This window comes from Polypterus senegalus, chromosome 15, assembly GCF_016835505.1.
Source record: "Polypterus senegalus isolate Bchr_013 chromosome 15, ASM1683550v1, whole genome shotgun sequence".
NCBI classification, from domain to species: domain Eukaryota; kingdom Metazoa; phylum Chordata; class Cladistia; order Polypteriformes; family Polypteridae; genus Polypterus; species Polypterus senegalus.
This window is the reverse complement of record NC_053168.1, coordinates 30203192-30228454: the sequence shown is the minus strand read 5'-3', so window position 1 is coordinate 30228454 and position 25263 is coordinate 30203192. Positions and strand designations below refer to the sequence as shown.

At 38.5% G+C, this 25263-nt stretch overlaps 1 protein-coding gene across 3 annotated transcripts in view; it reads right to left on the bottom strand.

Annotated features, from left to right (window-relative positions):
• The window catches only part of LOC120515557 (DENN domain-containing protein 3-like), a 136209-nt gene that overhangs the window by 21757 nt on the left and 89189 nt on the right, over positions 1-25263 (bottom strand). For 2 of the 3 annotated variants that reach the window (XM_039736640.1, XM_039736641.1), the window contains exons 14-18: positions 20689-21210; positions 14165-14251; positions 11421-11680; positions 10637-10807; positions 6393-6522 (exon numbers count right to left, since the gene is read on the bottom strand). In XM_039736640.1, coding sequence (XP_039592574.1) covers positions 6393-6522; positions 10637-10807; positions 11421-11680; positions 14165-14251; positions 20689-21210 — 1170 coding nt within the window. The remainder of the gene's footprint in view (positions 1-6392; positions 6523-10636; positions 10808-11420; positions 11681-14164; positions 14252-20688; positions 21211-25263) is intronic. The other variant, XM_039736642.1, reaches the window with a different exon arrangement.

Below are 25263 nucleotides of genomic sequence, written 5' to 3'. Positions count from 1 at the left end.
TTCGATGTTAATGTTGATTTATTTTTTTTATAATTATGTCTTTCATTTTTCTATTCTTTAATATGTAAAGCACTTTGAGCTACTGTTTGTATGAAAATGTGCTATATAAATAAATGTTGTTGTTGTTGTTGTTGTTAAAAGTCGGTCGCCTTAAAAGGCGGGTCAGCCTAGTATAGTAATATTAACCTTGTGTATGAAGCATGACAATATAGTGAAAACACATAATTAATATAAGACCCTAAGCTTGACAACCATAAGTGAACAAGTATTGTGTGACTCACTCTCGTATAATGAACCAGTGATTCACATCATGAATCAAATGAACAAGAATCATGTGATTCGTCCTCAGGTAACGATTCAGTGATTCACTTTGTGAATCAAAAGAATGAGAATCTTGTAACTCTTTCTCAGGTAACGGTTCACTTTGTAAATACAATGAGTGAGAATCGTGTCACTCTTTCTTGGGTAATGATTCCATTTGAACTCAAAAGAACTAGTGCATGATATATGTTTAGTGCATTCAATGAGCTCTAAAAAGTGTATGGTAAAGTAAAGCTGAAAACAAAATAATTGTTAGAAATTAGAATCATATTTCTGTAAGGTTGAATTTTGTGAGACTAATTTACTGAATGTACAAGGGGCATAAATGTATTAGTTTCAAATTATTTTTAAAACAATTCCAATAATGAATTCTACAAAGCAAACCATGAAAACATGTTAATATAAATGTTTTGTTATTGCTTTGCACTCGTATGATGCACAAGAGAATGATCAATGAGAGTTCTCACTCGCCAATTCTTTTCTAACTAGAAAGAATCGTTAAGTGAACAAGAATCATGAATACGACAGGCAGTACTTGCAAATGCACTTTAAACATCTAAACAAAATGCCTGACTGCACCATTGAACCAGACTGACAGCATCAAGCGTTCTCTTTAGCACTCTAGTGAGCTCTAATGTATCGAATCGTTAAAAAAGAACAAATTGCTCATGATTTAGCCATCACTAATCTTATAGCCCACACTGCTTACAAGTTGTGTCAGCTTCTCTCTTTTTGTAATATAATATATGTAAGCTACACACCCGCTGATGACAAACCCTTGAAACAGTCAAGCAGGATCTTTCTGCACGCTTTGCAGTGTGTGTTCACACTTATGAACATTTAGTTCTGGTGACTGTCTTTCTAAATCAAATACACGTGGCCTGTTGGTACCCTTCTACTTGCAATAAGGAGCATTACCAATATAAGAGAGGCTAATGTAGATAGATAGATAGATAGATAGATAGATAGATAGATAGATAGATAGATAGATAGATAGATAGATAGATAGATAGATAGATAGATAGATAGATAGATAGATACTTTATTAATCCCAAGGGGAAATTCATAATAAAATTTTATTTTGACAAATTGATATCTTAAATGGGTGTGCACATCATATAAATAAATGAAATGAATTTAATACAATGAATATACTCATCAAAAAAATGAAAATGGATAAAATAGCAAGCCTTCTATGGGAATTAAACTGACTTTTTCAACACCAACTGCGTTTTCTTTATTCATATACAGTCAGTCAGTCATTTCCCATATATATCCTAACACAGGGTCACAGGGGGTCTGCTGGAGTCAATCCCAGCCAACACAGGGCACAAGGCAGGAACAAATCCTGGGCAGGGCACCAGCCCACCGCAGGGCACACATACACACACACTGGGGACAATTTAGGATCGCCAATGTACCTAACCTGCATGTCCTTGGACTGTGGGAGAAAACCCACACAGACACGGGGAGAACATGCAAACTCCACCCGGGAAGTGAACCCAGGTCTCCTAACTGCGAGGCAGCAGTGGTACCAGTGTGCCACCGTGCTGCCCTCATTCATATACATTTTAAAATGATTTTTTTCTTATGCAACAGCAGAGTGCTGACCAATCAATCAATACTGCCATTGTCATCACTTTCTTTCAAAAAGGCACAAGTCTACAGGTGTATAACTCATTTGAAAACAGAAAGAATTCATTTACTATAAAGTTGTGGAATGTGCTTTCAGAAAGCTTTCTGTGAAAAGAAGATGCCCTTGTAATCAGAAGTGCGACTGGTCATTAGAGACAGGTTAGTTCTCCTTTAGCATGTCTCCCTGCACTCTGAATCCAGCAGCACAAATCTGCTTCCGCCAGCAACAAGCAAGAACACAAAGTTGGGAAGGGTGACACCTGAGTGAATTTCTCTCCAGTGACAATTATGTATAAGATAACTATACAGTAGCATTCAAGTAGAGAAAATTACATTAACACAAATGTGAAGATTAAAGCAGTAATGTTTATATTCTTAAACATTAGAAGATGTGCAATTAATTCTGGCTCATCCTGAATTTTACTGATTTTATGACATACCACTGATTGCTCAGGCTTGATGGATTGCCTACAATTTGCCTCTTTTTAAGAGTATTTGCATTTGAACAAGAGCCTGGAACTGTTCTGATCTGACCTTGGATAAGCCTATGAATTTCTCCCCAAGATGTACATATGACTTTTTATGTATGAGATGCAACAAGTATCATATTTTGTTTTATTTAAAATAAAGAGTATAGTAAATTCATTACCAGTACTAATGTGACTAGTAAAGACATTTGTTAATGTCAAAATCTTTTTGTGTGTAAGAGCTGACAACTAATGAGTGTTCATCCAGAAGTACAATACATACAACGTAGTTACAAGGAATGATGGAATATGGGAGTTTTGGATCGCGCAGACAGAATAGAAGTTCATCTGTCTGTTGTCTCCTGTTCGTTGTGTCAAGGTGAAAAGGAAAAAGAAAGGGCTGACGATGTGGCTGACCTCACTATACTTGGAAAACATTCGTACAGGCACTGGCATTGTCAACAAGCGCATTAATTGGCTGTCAGAATACGGAAAGCTTGTGATACTTTGGAAATGCGAAACTGTGCTGTAATGTCATCATAGAGTCATGGCCAATTGTCATCTCCTGTGATTACTAGTCATGGAATCCGACATTCTTAAGATGATGAGATGCAGCAACTGCAGCCATAAAGCAGAAATTGTGCAATGTGATGCCGACTTTACTTGCAGGCAGTGACGCCTATTTACTAAGGCTCTGGACTTTAAACCATATGATTCCTGGTTTGGTCCACATAACTAACTAATGTGTGCCTTGAGTTACTTGACCTAACATAGCCTCAGATATATATACTGCTCAAAAGAATTAAAGGAACACTTTTTAATCAGAGTATAGCATAAAGTCAATGAAACTTATGGGATATTAATCTGGTCAGTTAAGTAGCAGAGGGGGTTGTTAATCAGTTTCAGCTGCTGTGGTGTTAATGAAATTAACAACAGATGCACTAGAGGGGCAACAATGAGATGACCCCCAAAACAGGAATGGTTTAACAGGTGGAGGCCACTGACATTTTTCCCTCCTCATCTTTTCTGACTGTTTCTTCACTAGTTTTGCATTTGGCTACAGTCAGTGTCACTACTGGTAGCATGAGGCGATACCTGGACCCTACAGAGGTTGCACAGGTAGTCCAACTTCTCCAGGATGGCACATCAATATGTGTCATTGCCAGAAGGTTTGCTGTGTCTCCCTGCACAGTCTCAAGGGCACGGAGGAGATTCTAGGAGACAAGCAGTTACTCTAGGAGAGCTGGAAAGGGCCATAGAAGGTCCATAACCCATCAGCAGGACAAGTATCTGCTCCTTTGGGCAAGGAGGAACAGGATGAGCACTGCCAGAGCCCTACAAAATGGCCTCCAGCAGGCCACTGGTGTGAATGTCTCTGACCAAACAACCAGAAAGACTTCATGAGGGTGACCCAAGGGCCCCATGTCCTCTAATGGGCCCTGAGCTCACTGCTCAGCAGCATGCAGCTCGATTGGCATTCGCCATAGAATACCAGAATTGGCAGATGCACCACTGGTGCCCTGTGCTTTTTATAGATGAGAGCAGGTTCACCCTGAGCACGTGACAGAAGTGAAAGGGTCTGGAGAAGCCATGGAGAACATTATGCTGCCTGTAACATCATTCAGCATGAGCAGTTTGGTGGTGGGTTAATGATTGTCTGGGGAGGCATATCCATGGAGGGTCACACAGACCGCTACAGGCTTGACAAAGGCACCTTGGCTGCCATTGGGTATCAGGATGAAATCCTTGGACCCATTGTCAGACCCTATGCTGGTACAGTGGCTCCTGGTGCACGACAATTCCTGGCCTCATGTGGTGAGAGTATGCAGGCAGTTCCTGGAGGATGAAGGAATTGATACCATTGACTGGCCACCATACTTTCCTGACCTAAATTCAATAGAACACCTCTGGGACATTATGTTTTGGTCCATCCAATGCCACCAGGTTGCACCTCAGACTGTCCAGGAGCTCAGTGATGCCCTGGTCCAGATCTGGGAGGAGATCCCCCACAACACCATCTGTCATCTCATTATCAATCAACATCAATCAACATTTATTTATATAGCACATATTCATACAAAAAAATGTAGCTCAAAGTGCTTTACAAAATGAATAGAGAAATAGAAGACACAATAAAAGATAAACATAAGTCAACATTAATTAACATAGAATAAGAGTAAGGTCCGATGGCCAGGGTGGACAGAAAAAACAAAAAACAAAAAAACTCCAAAGGCTGGAGAAAAAAATAAATATAATTAAATAAATAAATAAATAAATAAAATAAATATAATTAGAAGCATGCACCGATGTTGTCAGGCATGTATACAAGAACACAGGGGCCATACAAAGTGCTGCGTACAATTTTGAGTTGCTGCAATTAAATTTTGGCAAAATGGACTAGCCTGCCACATCATTTTTTCACTCTGATTTTTGGGGCGTCTTTGAATTCAGGGCTCTGTAGGTTGATCATTTTCATTTCCATCAAACGATGTGGCATCCTTTCGTTCCTAACACATTACCCAGTCTATATCAGTATAGATATCCAGGAGGATTTCTTTTTCCCATTGAGATCTGATGTGTTTTCAAAGTGTTCCTTAAATTTTTTTGAGCAGTTTATATATATATATATATAGTGGTCCCGGCAGGGACGCCCAGGAGGACCAGAGGATGGCTTGTGCCTCCTCCAGACCGCGAGGGGGCAATCGCCCTGGTTGTATTGGGGGCGGCGGCCTGAGGAACCCTGGAGCCCAGCACTTCCGCCACACCAGGAAGTGCTGGGGGGAAGACAACAGGGGACACCCGGACGGCTTCCGGGTGCGCAGCCGGCACTTCCGCCACACTGGGGTGTGGCTAGGACTGATTGCCGGGAAGCAGCTGGAGCCCATCCGGGTTCCCGTTTAAGGGGCCGTCTCCCTCCAGTCAGAAGCGAGAGTCGGGTGGAAGAGGACGGAGCTGAGAGAGAGGACGGGAGGCGGCCAGGAAGGAAAGGCATTGGACTTGTGAGGCCTGGACAGTTGGGGGAATCGGTGCAAGTGGCACTGGGGTTTTGTGCACGTGAGCACTATTTGTGTAAATATTATAAATAAACAAGTGTGTGGTGGAACCAACGATGTCTGTCTGCCTGTGTCCGGGTTCAAGTTCACAATATGTATATATAGATAGATAGATAGATAGATATATAAGGAAAGCACTTTGGCCAAGGCTATGTCCACACTACTATATTTTGTTTAAAAATGCAGATATTAGTCTGTTTTTGCCTTTTGTCCACACTACCCCAGGATTGTTAACATTTGGAAATGCTCTCCTGAGCCATACATTTCTAAAAACACCGTCTACGGATTGCAAAGGATGGGTGAAAGCAAAGTGTTTTGAAAATGCAGATTCTAAATACACTCTGATTTGTTTGTGCTCATTAGGTAGCCCTTCCGTGATTGCTTCCTGCTCATTACAACATCTCATACCCTGAATGATCACCTTTCCCAGAAGAAAACCATATTCCAACATAATGGACACAGAGGAGTTGCTTTTCCATGGCTCTTGTGATCCTGCTTCTAAATTGAGTTTTTTTTACAGTTTGAACATTGTGTACATGCATAAAAGGCACATAATTTACAGGTTGCTACAGTTTTACAATAAATCTTGAGGCTGGCAGCGTTACCAACTTTTCAAGGACTTTTTGCACTTGTGTCTAGCATTAACAAATGGCAATTTAACATGCATTTTCAGTCATTTTAGTGTGAATGGAGATACTTTCATAAACATCAGTTTTTGTTTAAAAATGAAGCTTTTTTAATGAAAATGTAGTCATGTGGACATAGTCTAAATTATGACTATAGAAAGATGCTTTAAACTTTGCAGTTCCTTTGATTTTTCAGCACCACCCCACAAAAATTAAAGAAATCACTCTTTTGACAACGGTTCTAAAACATTAGCGCCACTCATTTTGAAATTAAAGAATTATTTTTGTACCTTCAAGTTTCATTCTGTCAAAGTACGCTAGCTTAGAGGCAGCATAAATGGCCTTCTGAGACTGCAGACAACCAACTACTGCATCCATAAGCAGGGCATTTGTCAAGGCTTGCTGCATATACTGAGGATCCTGTCAAAGTAAATATTGTATACATTATAGGCATAAAGAAACATACAATTTAAAATCATGCATTTCTACAAAAATTTAGAGTTAGTGATTACGCCAAATGTTTTTAGCAAATTAAAAAAAAACAAAAAAAAAAAAAACACTGAAGAACAAAACCACAGGAATGGCAAGTTTAGCTTAAAGACCACATGATATTACTTAAGAATGAGAATTTATCTATTTAGTGCAAATATCAAAATAAAAAAAATATATTTACAAACTAAAACACAATAACATTTATTTTAGAAGTCTTTGGACTGGTACATGCTGTGATGCCCAGGTTTCAGCAGCCTTGGCATTTTCCTGAATTTTCATGATTGCCATGACTGGGATTAATTAGTGCAATGAGGACACACAACAAGATGACTGGTGGGACAAAAGTGCTCAGTGCAGTTTATTCGCATAAACAGGACAACATCAAACAGGTGCAAGTGAAGGTTAAACTGGTTAATAAATATGTTACGTGGAGAAGCTAAAATCCAAAATCATACAGTCAGAAATCAAATTACCTGGGCCGGGTTCACTGGGTATGATTGACAAGTTCAAGAGTAACAGTAAGTAAACTAACTGTTTTATGTAATTTAATGATAAAGTTGAGCAACACATGAAAAATTAAGAGGGAAATCATTCTCAGTAATTCCCATTACTGTTAAAATAGTAATGGTCTTGGAGACAAATTTTAAGTTTACTTTTTATCTGTTTGAGAAAACGATGACATTCAGGACTGAATAACTAGTACTTAACGTTTACTTAGCACTACAGTGATCCCTCGCTATATCGCACTTCGACTTTCGCGGCTTCACTCCATAGTGGATTTTAAATGTAAGCATATCTAAATATATATCACAGATTTTTCGCTGGTTCGCAGATTTCTGCGGACAACGGGGCTTTTAATTTATGGTACATGCTTCCTCAGTTTGTTTGCCCAGTTGATATTATACAAGGGATGATATTGGCGGATGGCTGAGAAGCTACCCGATCAGAGCACGTATTATGTATTAAATAAAACTCCTCAATGATATACGATATGCTTCCCTCACGGTTCTTCGCACACTTAAAAGCTCTAACAGCACGTATTGATTTATGATTGTTTGCTTTTCTCTGTCTCTCTCTCACTCTTTCTGACATTCACTGCTCCTGACGGAGAGGGTGTGAGCAGAGGGGCTGTTTACACAGAGGCTGTTTGCTTAGAAGATATGGACGCTCCTCTAAAAAATGCTCAAAGACTACCTTCACATTGATCCCTTCCTTGCGGCCGCTTTATCACGCGCGCACTTCTTTGAAGAGGAAGATATGTTTGCATTCTTTTAATTGTGAGAAAGAACTGTCATCTCTGTTTTGTCATGGAGCACAGTTTAACCTTTTGACTGAAGGGTGTTATTTCATGTCTAGAGGGCTCTAATAATGTTAAAAAACATATTTAGAAGGTCGTAAACAGGTTTTCTATGCTCTAACTGCGAAAACATTAGATTTATAAATAAAGAATCCTACTTCACAGAAATTCATTTATCGCGGTAGAGTCTGGAACGGATTAACCGCGATAAACGAGGGTTTACTGTATTCCTTTTTCTCTGGCACAAGACAAATCACGCTCATAGAGAGGGGCAGACACTGACATGGGATGTCAGCTAACTGTGCAACCTTTTTTTGTACTTAACTCTTTTTCCTCACAAGTTCTTTTTTTTTTTTTTTGAAAAAAGTTGCCACTGTGACATGTTATTAAGGTTGGACATACCAAGCACATCTGTTTGTCTTTTGATTAATAAAGTTGACCTTCTCAGTCTGGGTGAAGTTGAAATGCTGCCTATCCACGTGGCCATTCCTGAACAACCACACAATATCATGCAAACAATAAGACACAAACTAAAATATATTTAAAAAATTCAACAAATAAACAGCATAAAGTTAAAATGGCACAGACTGATAAAGTTAAAATGACTGCCTTTTTACAATTACTAATTTATACAGTAGTGTATGAATTACCGTAGCTTAATAATGCTAATTACAACATAAACCTTAGGCTAAAATAACTTAACATTACATAAGCATAAACCTTACCTAAAAGTTTATAATGTCTCACTGTGAATGTGAGTAGTCTTTTTTAATTTTAATTCAAGTTATTTTTCTTTCTCTTTAATTAATTTGATGTGTATTTGAGAGGAGTTTGTTATAATATAATAGTATTTATTTGTTGAGCTTCTATAAAACGCCAAACATAGTGTTTGCTATCTATCTATCTATCTATCTATCTATCTATCTATCTATCTATCTATCTATCTATCTATCTATTCTATCTATCTATCTATCTATCTATCTATCTATCTATCTATCTATCTATCTAATTGTGTAGCCTCAGATATCAAATGAACTTCAAGGTTGTTGCATATCCATCAGAGATTTTTATCCCACATTTTGCACATTTTCTCTGCCTTCATTTAAATACTTGCATGCTAAGGAGTTTGGACTGATTCTTCAGTCTTCTCAAGTCATAACGTGGAAGTTGAAGTCAAGTAGAAGTCACTGCTGTTCAAATCCAAGTCTTTTCTGATTTTGTCAGATTAAGTCTGAATTCATCAAATTTCTGAGTTGAGTCAGACTTAAGCAGACTTAAGTACATTCATGTGACTTAAGTCCATATCTCTGACGCCAAGTGTGACATCATTAAACACGCACCATCCTTGTATTGCTTATCATTTTTTTAGAACATCAGAACAATCTAGACGAGAACAGGCCATTCAGCCCAGCAAAGCTCACCAATCCTATACACTTAATTCTTCCAAAATAACATCAAGTCTAGATTTGAAAGTGCCTAAAGTCCTACTGTCTTCCACACTACTTGGTGTCTATGGTTCTCTGTGTATAGAAAAAAATCCTAATGTTTGAGCGAAATTTACCCTTAACAAGTTTCCAACTGTGTCCCTGTGTTCTTGATGAGCTCATTTTAAAATAACAGTCTCATTCCACTGGACTAATTCCCTTCATAATTTTAAACACTTCAATCATGTCACCTCTTAATCTTCTTTTGCTTAAACTGTAAAGGCTCAGCTCTTTTAATCTTTCCTCATAATTCATCCCTTGTAGCCCTGGAATCAGCCTAGTTGCTCTTCTCTGGACCTTTTCTAGCGCTGTTATGTCCTTTTTGTAGCCCGGAGACCAAAACTGTACACAGTACTCAAGATGAGGCCTCACCAGTGTGTTATAAACCTTCAGTATAACCTCCTTGGACTTGTACTCCACACATCAAGGTGCTATATAACCTAACATTCTGTTAGCTTTCTTAATGGCTTCTGAACATATTCATTCCAGCTGGGTTGCAGCTTCTTCCTCACTTTCCTTCTGTTTGGGCCAGCTGACTCATTCTCCATCCCAGTCGGTATGCCAGTCTATTCACCTTGGCATCTGCACAGTATCAAAGTCAGGGCATAGGCAGGAAAATAAACCAAACTGTATAACTTTCGTTGAGTAAGTTGGACGTTTATCAATGAATGCTCCTGTTATTTAACTGGCTGAACATGTCCTGAGCAGCTTTAAGCTGTTTTTAATGAAACCAGCTCCATTTCATATTTGCTACTTAAACCCTGTTAGTTATAGTCCCATGCTCCCCCTGATATCTGTATTTTTATTTATTTATAATATACAGGGTGAATCAAAATTATATTAACACTAATGGTACTGCTATGTATATACAATTTTTGTGGACAATTTATTTGGCACATATGGTACATGTGTTGAACACGTTGGCGAACAAGTTAAGATCCTTGTTAAGTCTTGTAAATCACCTTGCACATATGAAGTATGTTTTGTGAATAAATTGTTTCCGCCATTCAAATGTTAACATAATTTTGGTTCACCCTGTATATTTGATGTTGTATTTTATTGTAAACTTGTCCTGTAAAGTATCTTGTGATGATGCATGTTGTTAACGGCTCAATATAAAATAAAAACTGATTGACTTAGTAAATAATGATAGGTTTATATGGCTGCACAAGTAATTTAAATTTCCTCCTTTGTTAATGCTGTGCATCTTTTATAGTAGGCAATAAAATAAATTCCATCTTTTTTAGGCGCAGTCACTGACCTTGTGTTCATCAGCCATTTTCCTCCCAGCCCACATTTCTTTCACCATCAGATGCCAAAGATCACATTCTGACTTCAGGTTGGCCTCAAATGTTTCTTTTCTTAAAGTTGTTTTTATTTTAAGGGAAGGGATTCGTAGCAACAGAAAAGTTGCAGAGGAAATTTTTAGTTCCTAAATAAAATATGAAGGGAAAAAAAGGTGATGTTACATACATTCTTAGTGGGAGAATAGTCATGATATAGACCAAAATTAACATCATCATGAATGAAATGTTATGATACAACACCAGAAGCAAATGGTGAAAATTCACATCACATTAGTTTTAAGTCCTGTAATAATTTTTATGAATGTTTAAGCCAATCTTACTGAGTAAGTAAACATAACTTGCAAGAACAGTACTGCATTCATTGTGTGTAATAATCATCCATTTGAAGAAATTGGCCTCTTCAGTTCATTTGTGAGGAGCAAATAATGCAAGTTACACAATTTCATGTTGATGAAACCCCAAACTGAAATTTCCTTCCATCCATCCTCTTCCGCTTATCCGAGATCGGGTCGCGGGGGCAGCAGCTTTAGCAGAGATTCCCAGACTTCCCTCTCCCCGGCCACTTCTACTAGCTCTTCCGGGGGAATCTCGAGACGTTCCCAAGCCAGCCGAGAGACATAGAAATTTTTCAGATACCATATTCAACAAAGCACTTCTACATTTGCTGTACATTTTAACAAAAGTCTTAAACTGCAAAGTATATAGTTATAGCAGTGCATTATTATACAAAAGCTTTACCTCTATATCTCTGAATTTTGTAATTTCAATATAACCAGGCCTTCCCTCGGTTAGTAAAAACAAACGTTTCTGTGTCATCGCTATTTTTCCAACACCATAACTTGTCTTCACAGAACAAGAAAGCTTATAGACACACTCATTATTATCCAAGTGATCAATCACGTCTACTGGAAGATGGACATCTTGAGCTTCTGCTTCTGATTCTTTCCAAAATGTATAAAATGTCTTAAATGTCTCTGGGTCAATCTGCTTCTGTTGCCCTAAAGAAAAATTAAAGTATAATAATACTAGAATAATTTGATAATTACACAAGGTGCAAAAACAGTAAAAGACTTCAGTTTCAAACAAAAAAATGGAAATTTAATTTTCATAGAAACATTTATGAAAAAAATTATTTTTGCAAATCTTGAAAATAATTACTTTATAATGATCTACACAATGTAATGGCGGGGTACAAATGCACAGTAGTTAGCACAACTGCTCACAGCTCCACTATCTATTTGGAGTTTGCACGTCCTTCCTGCATCCATGAGGGGTTTCTCCAGGTACTCAGCCTTCATCGATATCCAAAAGGTGAGCTTGTTAGGTTAGGTGCTGTCTCCAAATTAGCCCATTGTGAGTATGGGAATGGTTACTCATCAAATATGAAAAGCAATGATCAAGCAGATTTGCAATCTTGAATTTAAGGTATCATGAAAGGTTATCCTGAAGCAAGCAAAGGAGACAGTCATGCACCATGGCTCTTATTTACCAATCGTGTGTATAATGACTTTTGCTTTATACAGTATATGCAATCACCAAGTAAATCAATGCACGCAATTGCTGGATATGAGGCTCGAACAGATTTTAGTTTCATTAGATGAAATAGATCACATGAGAAACAACAGCATTGAAGGTCACGTCTGCATATTCCAAAATGACAAAGAGCCAATTAGAAGTGAGGAATTCAACTTCTAGACCAAAATTCTTAAATCTAGTCACTTTAAGAAGCTAGAAAGTTTACCAACGTATTCCCAGAATAAAAACAGATGACTCAAGGAAGTGAAAGGGGCTAAGCAGACCAATTACTGAGGATAAGTCATAATTGGTGAAAAAAGGAACTTCTACAAATACTGAATTAAGTGTCTGAATCTACACACACACACACACACGCGCGCGCACACACACACACACACACACACACATATATATATATATATATATATATATATATATATATATATATATATATATATATATATATATATAAATAAATAAATAAAATCCTAAGCCTAAAAGTGCAACGATTTTATGTCACGCTTTAAATCAGGCTTATTTTAAAACCTACATATATATATTTGGTATCTTTCTTTTCAGAATTTATCACACTTTAATGTCATGTTGTTAGATTTCAGATTGTTATTCCGTTTTTAAATTATAAACTAAAAAATATCAAGAACTCACATCCTGCGAGACGAAACTTTATGCCAAAAGATTTAACCATGCCCAGTACCAGAAAAAAAAAGACAAAGAGTAGGACAGCTGCTATATAGGCTTTTAAATGTTCGAAGCACCGTGCGAGATGCAGATCTCGCGTCATTGCAGCAGCAGCAAGCCAGCAGCTGATCAAGCAAAGAGGAGGTAAAAAAAAACTGCCTCCCATTGTATCACCATTTAAGATGGGGTTTCGGAGAAGTGACAGCGTCTCCTTGGGGTGCGTTTAGCCCCTCCCTCTTCACAATGTCAGCAGCAGAGACGTGGGAGGGTTGGCGAGCGTAGCAAGTACGGGGGAACCCCCTTGTACTTATTTAAATTTCAAGACTTACTAGACTTATATAGATTTCAATTTTTACGAAAACGTTTTCACTTTGTCATTATTGCCTATTGAGTTAAGATTGATGAGCAAATCTACAACACAATAAAGTGAGCAGAAAGTGAAGGCGTCCAAATACCTTCAAAATCCACTGCTCGTGACGTTCAGCATACCTACCTTTTACACAGCTGAAGCCCTCTAATGCCAAACTTCTTACATTCCAAAACGCAGTTTCACAACTATTAATAAAAAAGTCTGACACGAGTTTGTGCTTCCTAGCTTCTAGAACATTCTTCCTACTTATTCTGAATTAAAAACCTTGTAAGATTGTTTGTACTAAGAGGTTTGATTAATCTAACTTTCGAAACTACGTGAGAACTAAACACCACTTGTTTTATCTAAAATATAAATAAATAAAAACGTTTTCCAGCTCTGTTTGCTTTACACATGTAATGTATCAATTTATTCCCCTCTTTTATTCCAATAACCATTTTTTATATATGTTTTATTTCTAGTTTTATATTATATTTTAGTTTAATTGCTCATTTGTTTTTTTTTTTTCTATTTCTAAACTCAAAATGGCAGTCAGTGCTTCATTTTGTATATTTGCTATGTTTTTATTTCAAACTGTGTTGGATGTATTTTGTTCTGTAAAGTGAGTTGTTTATACTATTCTTAAAATTGTGTATGGTTTGGATGAAGTCATATAAAATACAGACTAAAATTGAAAACAAATATGAATTTCAATAAATATACAATCAGGCTCTTTGTCATTTAACAGTCTTTAAATTCTCATACAACATGCTTGAACACTTTAAAACAAAAATCATGGTTGACACACGACTGATACATATGAACCCTGGAAAGCAAGCAGTAAGTAGACGAAAGCTGTTAGAGTGTACACAAATGAAGATTTTCACTCCCCCCGAAGCTTTCTGTCCACTGTGCTTACCATCCAGCAGAAAATCAACGTAAAACACAGACTGTGAATGTGGCACCTTCATTGATGCGCCCAGAGACTGCCAGCTCTTAAACGTTTCTAATGGAGCGAATTAAGGAATAATTAGATAAGTTAATCAGTGTTTTTTTCTCCCCTAAAAAAGTAAGCTTATGCAGCCACATAAATATATTTAAAGCTTATGAGATCTAACAGCAGTAAGCAGTAGTATAATTAAATTGTCTGCATGTAATCAGCTGGATAGAACAGGTAATGGTTGTTACATAAACACAAATTTCAGAACAATTAATGTAATTACCAGTCAGGAGCTGCACGTGCAATTAAAGAAGGCATTAAATCATGATTTTTTTGACAGCTTAGCAGGACTCAACATTAATTTTTAAAAAGTGGTTGCCAGGCTTCAGCTTTTGCTTGCCAAAACTAAAAATATGGTTGCCATTTTTAGCAGCTTATATTTGGTGTAATTAGGATTTAATGCAATTATACATCGGCTTGCTTTACCTGCACCTTTGCAGCTTTTCAATCGGAGGTGATGTCATTTAATACGTCAGTGCACTCTGTGCACGCTCATCCCTCGCGTCATGTGGTTTATTCAGACCTAGCCCACCAGGACTTTGGTGGTATAATACCGTTTTTTGACCAATTGTTTAACCCATGTATACATACCTCAGGTCACTAGCGACCTGTGACATCATATTCACAGCTCCGTGGATGCAGTTCCCCAGGTATGCCTCATTCATTTAATCTGTAACAGTTTACAACCAAATGTATGCCAAAATTGTTTTAAATTATTTTATTATGATCTTTTATTTATCCAAAATGTCCATAGATACAGTAAAGTATCAGTTTTTTTTTAACTGTATATGCATTTTATGTGCTGTGTTTGTAAACAGAGCTTAAACAAGATGTGTTTTTTTCAGGATTTCTTTTTACCTCTTGTGACAGGGGCTTGGCGTCCTTACCTAGCCGGGACGCCCCTGCACACTATATTCAGGGGGAACAGCCATGAACATTGCAATACCTCCCCTTGAACGCTAGTTGGCCACCTCCCTGGGGTGGAACAGAGTCTTGGGTTCCCGCAGGGCATCCTGGGAATTGGAGTTGGGTGCAGCCTTGTTAGGTCCTGCAGGTACCGCCAGGGGACGCTGCATTTGGGACTCCTGAGCCCGTGTGGGCAACCAATTCGTCACACCTGGAAGTGAAGCCGGAAATCAGGGATCAAGCACCTGGAGCACTTCCGGGTGAACTATAAAGGGAGCCAGAGTCGGGTGGAAGGAGGACGAAGCTTGGTGAGGAGTGGTGGAATGAGAAGAAGAGGAGAAATTAGTGTTTATTGTGTGATTGGGACTGTGTTGGGCTAGTGGGACACGGGGAAGACGTGTCTCACAGCTGAAGAAAATAAAAATGTATTTAATTTTACACGTGCCTCCTGTGTCTAATCTGTGTCGGGTCGGGTGCTATATAGCGTCCTTCTTACACTCTATATGTACATCTTTGTTTCTGTCTTGTTACCTTTTATGTATTTTCAAGATATATACAAGTTTAGAGTGGTAATAAAATAAGAAAACAAATGCTACACATTTGAGCACAGCAAGCCTTTGAAAAAGCCCCTGTCATTGGTAGCAAATTTCGAGTGAGAGGGAGATGCAGTACAGAGTGATAACTCTGATGCCATAAAATTGTGAATGATGTGGGAAGGAAACTGCACAGGAGCAGAGCTCAGACAAGAAGTAGGAGGATGAAGGTGAAGGTGGCAAGGTGAAACAGCACAAGTCATATCACCTGAAACAACTACTTACAGAAGCAAAAGTGTACAAACACACCCCACAGAAGGTGTTATTACAGCTGCATTTCTATCCCACTGCTCATCATTTAGGTATTTACAGTACAGTATGACTTTAGAGAGATAAGAGATAAGTAAAGTAGTGCTGCTGATGCTTATCAGCACAGGAAGCCTTTGAAAGAGTCCCTCTTGCTGATGGCAGATGGCAAGTTAAAGAGAGACCGAGAGGCATGCAGGAAGGAGACAAAGGATGAACAACAAACTGAGGCAATGCACAGTGACACTTCTGATGCCATCAGATCATAAATGTTCTTTGCTGGGAATTGTAAAGGGGCTGAGATAAGATGAGGAGAAAAAGGTTGAAAGTGAAGGGAGAAGGCAGCTGCACAGAGTGAAACGGCACAAGTCTCATCACCTGAAACAGCTTCTTACAGAAGCAAAAGAGGACAAAAACGCAGAAGGTGCCATCACTGGACTGCAATAATCACAAAAATGTAATAGTGGTCTAGGATTACTATGGTGACCAGTAGACTATGATTGTATAATTATATAAAAATATTAAAAAGTATTAAAATGAGTTTAAAAAGAAGTGTTCACGGAAGTGGTTTCAATGAAAGTTTGGACAGTTAAGGTTGTTTGTGGTGTGATTTACATATAAATATATACAGAGTCTCCAAAGACCCTAGGTATGTAACTGTGTTTGTTGAAAGTCCAATGTATACAAGGGTTAAAAATGTTTTCACAGCTAAAAGCACTTTTTTATTAGCAGTTGAAGTTTAAAGCCCGAGGTGGTTATTTTCAAAAGAATCCTTCATTTACTTATCAATCCTTGTATCATTAATTTGAAATAAAACAAAACATAATTATTACTAGTAGAATACATTGGAGGGCGGCACTGCTGCCTCGCAGTTAGGAGACCCGGGTTCGCTTCCCGGGTCCTCCCTACGTGGAGTTTGCATGTTCTCCCCGTGCCTGTGTGGGTTTCCTCCCAAAGACATGCAGGTTAGGTGCGTTGGCGATTCTAAATTGTCCCCAGTGTGTGTGTCCTGTGGTGGGCTGGCACCCTGCTCGGGATTTGTTCCTGCCTTGCACCCTGGGATTGGCTCCAGCAGACCCTGTGTTAGGAATTTGTCATTTTTCACCCCCTGATAGAGGTCCATCGAGTGCCAGATGCTCTGTAAAAGATCACAATTCAAAAATAACCTCCTATTCATAATCACTGAATTTGAAGTAAACTAAAATGATAAATCAAGCACTATATACTGTCCCTAGTGTGTGCTTGGTGTGTGTGTGTCCTGCAGTGCCCTGGTACCCTGCCCAGGATTTGTTCTTGCCTTGTGCCCTGTGCTGGCTAGGATTGGCTCCAGCAGACCCCCGTGTCCCTGGTTAGGATATAGCGGGTTGGGTAATGGAGGGATGGATATATTGGAGTTTAACGACTCTATTACCATTGCAGTGCTTTGAAGAAACAATCAAAAAGAAATGAACAAATGTGTCAAAAGAGTTCTGTCTTTACTTGTATGGAATGACAGTTATTTAAAATCAGCATGTTGTGGTGTGTGATGTCATTTTTTTGTATTTTTCCCGGCACACGTTGCAGTTCGTATATCTTTCATCTTCACACACCTCAACGAACTTCCACACGGCACAAATAACGTTGCAGCCATGGATTCTGTGGGATTTTTTAGCCCTTCATATTTGCCTCTCTAAAGAAAATAAGGGCGATTTTTTATGCTTTCAAAATTTTTAGTCAGATTTTAGAGCACATCATAGTAATGAGACAGTTTAATTAAAGGTAGTTAATACCCTTTGGCTTAACACCGACTCAAATAAGGTTTACTTTCTTATCTAATCAGACTTAAGCACAGCTTTCAATACCGTTGATCAAAAAGTATTGCTTCATTGTTTAGAAACAGTGGGATTTTTCTGCACTGTACTAAATTGGTTCAAAACATACAGTACATATCAGGAAGACGTTTTTTTAGGTAAAATTAGGTGAATTTTTATTTTCATCTTTACCAACTAATTATGGAAAAACACAAGGTAGCATCCTTGGTCCAATGCTATTTTCTCCATATATGTTTCTTCCTCGTAACATTTTCAGGAGCTACTCTGTCGATTTTTATTGATATGCGAATGACACTCAACTGTACGCAGCTGGAGAAACTGATGGCCTTTATGTAATGGATAATCTGCATCAATGCTTCGCTGCTGTAAACAAGTGGATGTGCAATAACTTTGTAAAGGTCAGTGATGAAAAAACTGAAGTGGATGTCATTGGTCCTCTAGCAATGAAGGAGAAAGTGAAGTCTTGGCTTGGTAATTAAATATGGAGTTGGGAATCTTGGGTTTCCCAGACTTTGATTAAAGTTAAAAAAACAACGTACACAATATGTTACAAACCCCACGACTTGTCATTTGAGTACATATCAAAGTCAGGCCTTTGATGCACGCTTTTATTACTAGACGCCTTGATTACTGTTACTCCATTTGTGCTGGATTACTACAGATTATTTTAAATGAATCAGCCAGGTCACTGATGAGAACAAAGAAAACAGATCATGTTAGGCCATGTGCAGTGATCCACAATCGTGTCATGTGCAATCTTCATTTGGCTGCCAGAGTCTTTTAGAATAGATGTTAAAACTCTTTTACTCACTTAATGGCCTAGCACTGCCATACATTACTGAACCTCTGACTTTTCACACTCCCACGAGAATCCTAAGATCTAGCAATTCAAAGATTCTTTATAGACTTTGAGTTAAACAAAATTATAGCAGAGAGTCAGAATTTAGCTATTATGCCACGAAGTTATGGAACACACTACTACCAGATGAACGCAGGCAAGCTGAATCACTTAAAAGACTATTAAAGCCATATTTTTTTACTTTTGAATTTTAAATGTCTCTTTTTCTCCCATTTTATGTTATTGTTTTATTGTCGATTTTTACTGTTTCCTTTGTATGAGTTTAGTTTTATATCTTGTGATTCAGTCAGTCATTTTCCAACCTGCTATATCCTAACACAGGGTCTGCTGGAGCCAATCCCAGTCAATACTGGGCGCAAGGCAGAAACAAATCCCGGGCAGGGTGCCAGCCCACTGCAGTATCTTGTGATTGATTTATTATTTAATATGTAAAGAGATACACTTAGAGATGCATCTCGTGCTTGAAGGGTGCTATACCAGGGGTCCTCAATCCCAGTCCTGGAGAGCCGCAGTGGCTGCAGGTTTTTGTTCTGACCTGGTTGCTTAATTAGAAAGCAATTCTCGCCAATAAAGCACTAACAAGCTATGAAATTAAATTAACTCTGCTATGTCAGGTCATTCTCATATCCTAGATTTTCTTTCCCTTTCTATCATGCAAATGATTTGAAGGCTAAAATGGACGAGTAATTCTCAGTCCTTCACTTTTTTCTCTTCATTTTTCTTCCAAGTATTTAATTAAAACCAATAGTGCAGATAAATACACACAGGTGTAAATGTAAATAAGCTAAATGGAGAAATGCTGCTCTCTCTTGTCATTTGCATGTTATTGATAATGAGGAGCAATTAAAATAGCTGTTTAAGACCAAATTACTACTACTAAAGTGAAGCAGAAGTGTTACTTTAGCAATAAGTGCTTTTTATTAAGCAACTGGGTTGGAACAAAAACCTGCAGCCACTGCGGCTCTCCAGGACCGTGATTGAGGACCCCTGTGTTATACAAATAAAGCTTATTATTATTATTATTTAACATTCTTGTTACATGCTCACCCTTGCACGGTGGACAGTTGTTACACTAGATTTTGATTTGCTTTACCTACATAAAAGAATGCCAGGCAGTACAGTTTCCATGTGCGCAGTTTACATTTTATTTTGATCATAAAACCAGCTAGCGATTGGCAAGTTATTTGACAATCTAGAGCTGGTCAATTCATTAGGCAACAATGGTGCCTTCATCTGAGGGGAATGATTTATAAAGTGTAAGGCGAGTGCACTCTGGACACCATTGGGACCACCTCTGCCACCGTCACTCTGATGATGAGAGTGCGATGGTAACGCTGGATGCTGCTTATGCTAGTAAAAGTGTGCAGGCTCCTTACACCAAGGGGCGCATGTTCCTTAAACTCCACAGTATATGTAAAGGGGCATCGTTTGTGGTATTGAAAGGGCGAAAGGTCGTTGAAGTCTAATAATACCAACTACCTGCTATGGACAACGAGAGGCAGTGTCCACTAGTTCTTATCCAGTCCAAAAAAAACAAGTGCACCACTAAAGTGGCTGACATTCTTGGCAACCAAGTGCGAAAAAATGGTTGCCTGTTGCCAAAAAATGATTGTCAGCAGGAGCCTGGCAATTGTTAATGTCGAGTCCTGCTTAATTTTAAAAGCATTTGATTTGGAATTCAAAAGAATGACATTACAATCTGCAGACACACCATGATTGAAATAAAATTTAGATAGGAAAATGCAAATTTAAAATCCTACCTTGGTGCAGGAGTGTAATACATGAACTTGGTACATAAGTGAATTAATAAAGACCACAATTAGAATTATTATGCGAACCAGTAAGTTAAAACTTGCCCACATCTGTTTAGAGAATGTCATACCTTTCCCCCAGACATAAACAGCATACTTTTATGAACTGTCCTGTTTTATTACTCTAAGTTGTAAAAAGAAATCATTTCCATATACTAATCCACAAATACTGCTTCAGAAAACATCTGTGTGCAAAGCATTGATGAGGACCACTTACCCACAGTAAGAGCATCAAACAGTCGATGAATTGTTCCATTATCCTTTACAATCCCAGACTCTTGTATACTTTTCACAAAATCTTCCAATTGCATGTGCTTCTTAGGGAGCTCAAATGTTTTGACATGATCATCACATTTTCTCCGGTCTCCTTCATTCTCCTTTTTGAGTTTACTTATTAAACGTTTTAGCTCTGGTCTCTTCTCTACCTGACACCTCTCATCTTGTACCAGAGAATCCACCAATTTCTTTAACAGCTCATTAGGGAAAATCCCAATGTCAGTTTTGTACAAATTTTGAAAATCAGCCAAAGCATCTAGACGTTTACCTATCATTGTATTCATTAGTCCTCTGAGGTAGTAGTATCTGGCAAGAAGTGCAGAATCTTCAGGTGAAACAGACAGTATGGCCTTTGACAAAAGACTGATCAATTCATTATAGTAGTTCTGGATGCAATAATAAACTAATGGTGGGGGAAATTCTGGGAGCTTAAATAGTTTCGTAGACTTCCGCACAATTTTCACTGTTTATGGGGAAAAAAGAAGATGTGCTAGATTAACATTTTCTACCATAAAAAGCAAGTGATTGTACACAATAAACTTAGACCAACATAAAAGCATTGCATTGTGTAAGTTCACTCTTAATTAATAAGAGATGTGGTGCAAAGTTTAACATGTTGGAAGACAGACAATAGTTATTTCAATTTCACATCAAGCAAACATCATATTCTTGGACTGTAAAAGACAAAACCTTACAGTTGTGTCAAGAACACAAACCTCTTACACCTGAACACCAGCAAGACCAAGTAACTGGTGGTGGATTTTAGGAGGCCCATCATGGACCCCATGATCATCCGAGGAGACTGTGTGCAGAGGGTGCAGACCTATAAATATCTGGGAGTGCAGCTGGATGATAAATTGGACTGGACTGCCAATACTGATGCTCTGTACAAGAGAGGACAGAGCCGACTATACTTCCCTAGAAGGCTGGCGGCCTTCAACATCTGCAATAAGATGATGCAGATGTTCTATCAGACAGTTGTGGCAAGTGCCCTCTTCTATGCGATGGTGTGCTGGGGAGGCAGCATAAAGAAGAGGGATGCCTCATTCCTGGACAAACTGGTGAGAAAGGCAGGCTCTATTGTAGGCATGAAGCTGGACAGTTTAACATCTGTGGCAGAGCGACAGGTGCTGAGCAGGCTCCTGTCAATCATGGAGAATCCACTGCATCCACTGAACAGGATCATCTCCAGACAGAGGAGCAGCTTCAGCGACAGACTGCTGTCACCGTCCTGCTCCACTGACAGACTGAGGAGATCGTTCCTCCTCCACACTATGAGACTGTTCAATTCCACCCGGTGGGGTAAACGTTAAAATTATACAAAATTAGTGTCTGTTTTTGCCTGCATTTTTATTACTCTTTAATTTAATATATATATATTTTTTTTATCAGTATGCTGCTACTGGATTATGTGAATTTCCCCTTGGGATTAATAAAGTATCTATCTATCTATCTATCTATCTATCTATCTATCTATCTATCTATCTATCTATCTATCAATTATATAGTGCCTTTCACATATCTATCTATCCATCCATCCATCCAATTTCTAACCCGCTGAATCCAATACAGGGTCACGGGGTCTGCTGGAGCCAATCCCAGCCAACACAGGGCACAAGGCAGGAACCAATCCTGGGCAGGGTGCCAACCCACCGCAGGACACACACAAACACACCCACACACCAAGCACACACTAGGGCCAATTTAGAATCGCCAATCCACCTAACCTGCATGTCTTTGGATTGTGGGAGGAAACCCACGAGACACGGGAGAACATGCAAACTCCACGCAGGGAGGACCCGGAAGCGAACCCGGTCCCCTAACTGCGTAGGCAGCAGCGCTACCACTGCACCACCTATCTATCTATATCTATCTATCTATCTATCTATCTATCTATCTATCTATCTATCTATCTATCTATCTATCTATCTATCTATCTATTTATCTATCTATCTATCTAAGAATTGGATGAGCTGATGATTGTAGAGACATGCTATGCCTTTGCTGCTGAACCAATGCTATGTCTCTACCATTCTATCCAAGGGTCATACTGGACCATGTCAAACCAGACATCAATCAACATACTCAGACCGACAGCCACCTGGCAGCCTAAGCACACAAAATAAACTACTCGTTAATCAGATTTTAATATCTTGCCAGCACTCATTTTACCCTGCTTATATTTTGGGCACACTTGTAAATCTTTGTTACACTTTTTAGTCATACATAGATTAGACTTTCTCTTCTGTTTGTTCTGGTACTCTGTCTAACTGCCTGGGGTTATAGATGTAAAAGAAAGTGGGAAGTGCTGAACTATAACAGCAGTCACTCCTGACAGTGACCAGGCTTTTAAGAGTAAACATAAAAGGGCTACAGATGGGATTTAGTGCATTCTGTTGAGGTCTATGTAATAAAGAATCAGAAAGGGAAAACAGGATCACTCTAGGACCCTACCATGACGACAAAACACAGGTCAATACAAGATGTAAAGTACTGCAAGTGCCGCTGTGTCACTTCATTATATTAAGGAGAAAAGCTAAACTCATTTCTTAATGTGCCCATGGAAAGCTCAAGTTAACTTAACTAAAATTAAGTGTTTTGTTTTTCTTTATATTTTTTTATAATTATTACTTTTCATGTTTTCTCTGTAAGAAGAAAAATACATGCAAATAGTGACTCCAGAGTGCTATTCACATATGCCAAAGAAATGTTTAACCTTAAGACTTAAGACAAATCTCAAATGTCTGTGGCATTGCTTCACTGCCCAAAATATTTATAGTGTGGAAGAAGCCACAAAAATGATATTTTTCAGTTGCTTATGGTTAGCCAAGAAATCCAAATTCAGAAATGTATCTCTAAAGCACAGAAAGCATACTTCTTGAAAATGCTTCAAAGTGCAAATATTTGATGTGTTTTTGAGGGCCTCTATCCTGAGTCAATTACTTTTTTGATTTATGTTAATGAATCAATGTCAGTATTGTTATTAAACTTGTGAAACTTGCAATGATACTAACATTGGAGAGATAAAAGACTAAATTGTACAATTCAAAAAGGCTTGAACAAGCTTCTAGACGAAGCCTTGGAAAATGCAGTTTAATGTAGCAAAGTGTAAAGTGTTACATGGAGGCAAAGGGAACATACATTATATAAGAAAAAAAAAAACAAGATGGGAGACTCTGTCCTGCAAGAAGTAACCTCTGCAAACGATTTGGGGGAGTTTATATTGATAAATAATTTTCATCATCTAAGAAATGCACAGAAGCTATTAAAAAGGCAAAAAAATAACAGGTTATATCATAAAAAGTGTAGAATACAAATCGAAGGGCATCATGCTTAGACTTTTTAATGTACTTATAAGGCTGTACTTGTAGTACATTGTGCAGTTCTGGCCACCACACTACAAGGTAGACATGGCAACACTTGAAGCTGTGCTGAGAAGAGCAACCAAGCGCATCTCAGGACTAAAGGACATGTTGTACTCTGACAGACTCAGATAATTAGTTCTGTTTAGTTTCGAGCAGAGGAGACTGCGTGGGAACCTAATGCAGGTCTTCAAAATTCTCAAAGGCAACAATAAAGTAGGTCCATCAGAATTTGTTTAACTAAATCATATTCAAGGACACCAGGGGAAATTAGGGAGAAATGTATTTTGGACTGAGACCAAGAAGCACTTCATATAGTAATTTAGAACAAGACCTGTAGTTGAATTAGAAACCTTGACAATCTTTAAGAAGTATTTGCATGAGATATTGGGACAGCTTAGTTATTAGCTAAACAAACAAGCTTGACAGACTAAGTGGTCTCCTCTCGTTTGTCACATTTCCTATGTTCTTGTGTTCTCACTATTTTCAGCTTCTCCAGCTTCCATCTTCCCTAGCAGTGAACCTTTGCTCACCTAAACTCTTCTGCAAAAGCTCAACGGGCTTCTGTCAGAGAGTGGCTACTTTAGGTCCAAGCTCAAGAATGATCTTTTGAGGTCAGGTCTGCTCTACAGAACTAAAAGGGGATTAGTGACACATAGAGGTACAGGTAAGTTACATTTCACCAAGGATGTTTCAAAGCTGGCTGCTTTTTTCAGTGGGGAGTGCCAGTCCACTTGGCCAAGCAGTAAAATGTCTGCTGTGACCTGATGGACTAGGGAACATTATACAAAATGCTTGGCAGTTCTTCTCCACCAAGGCCTCGATTTCTCTTTTAGGTTTAATTGAGATAACATTTACAGAATTGGCATGCAGAAGTGTGCTGGCCTCTCTCACTGTCTCACACATGCTCTTGGATTTTTCACCCGCAGCCACTTCTATTCTGTGACGTCTTGGTGGGACTTTTGCCCCTGGCAATTCTTTGTTAGACAAACAGCCACTCACAGGATAAGAACACCTCATTGGAAACATGAACTGTAGGCTGGTATCATATATTCTACCCCATGCCAGGCTAATCATACTTAACGTGAAGCCATTCTCTTCACACTGGATGGAAATTGAAATAGAGCCCCCAGAGAATCCTAATTATTTATCTC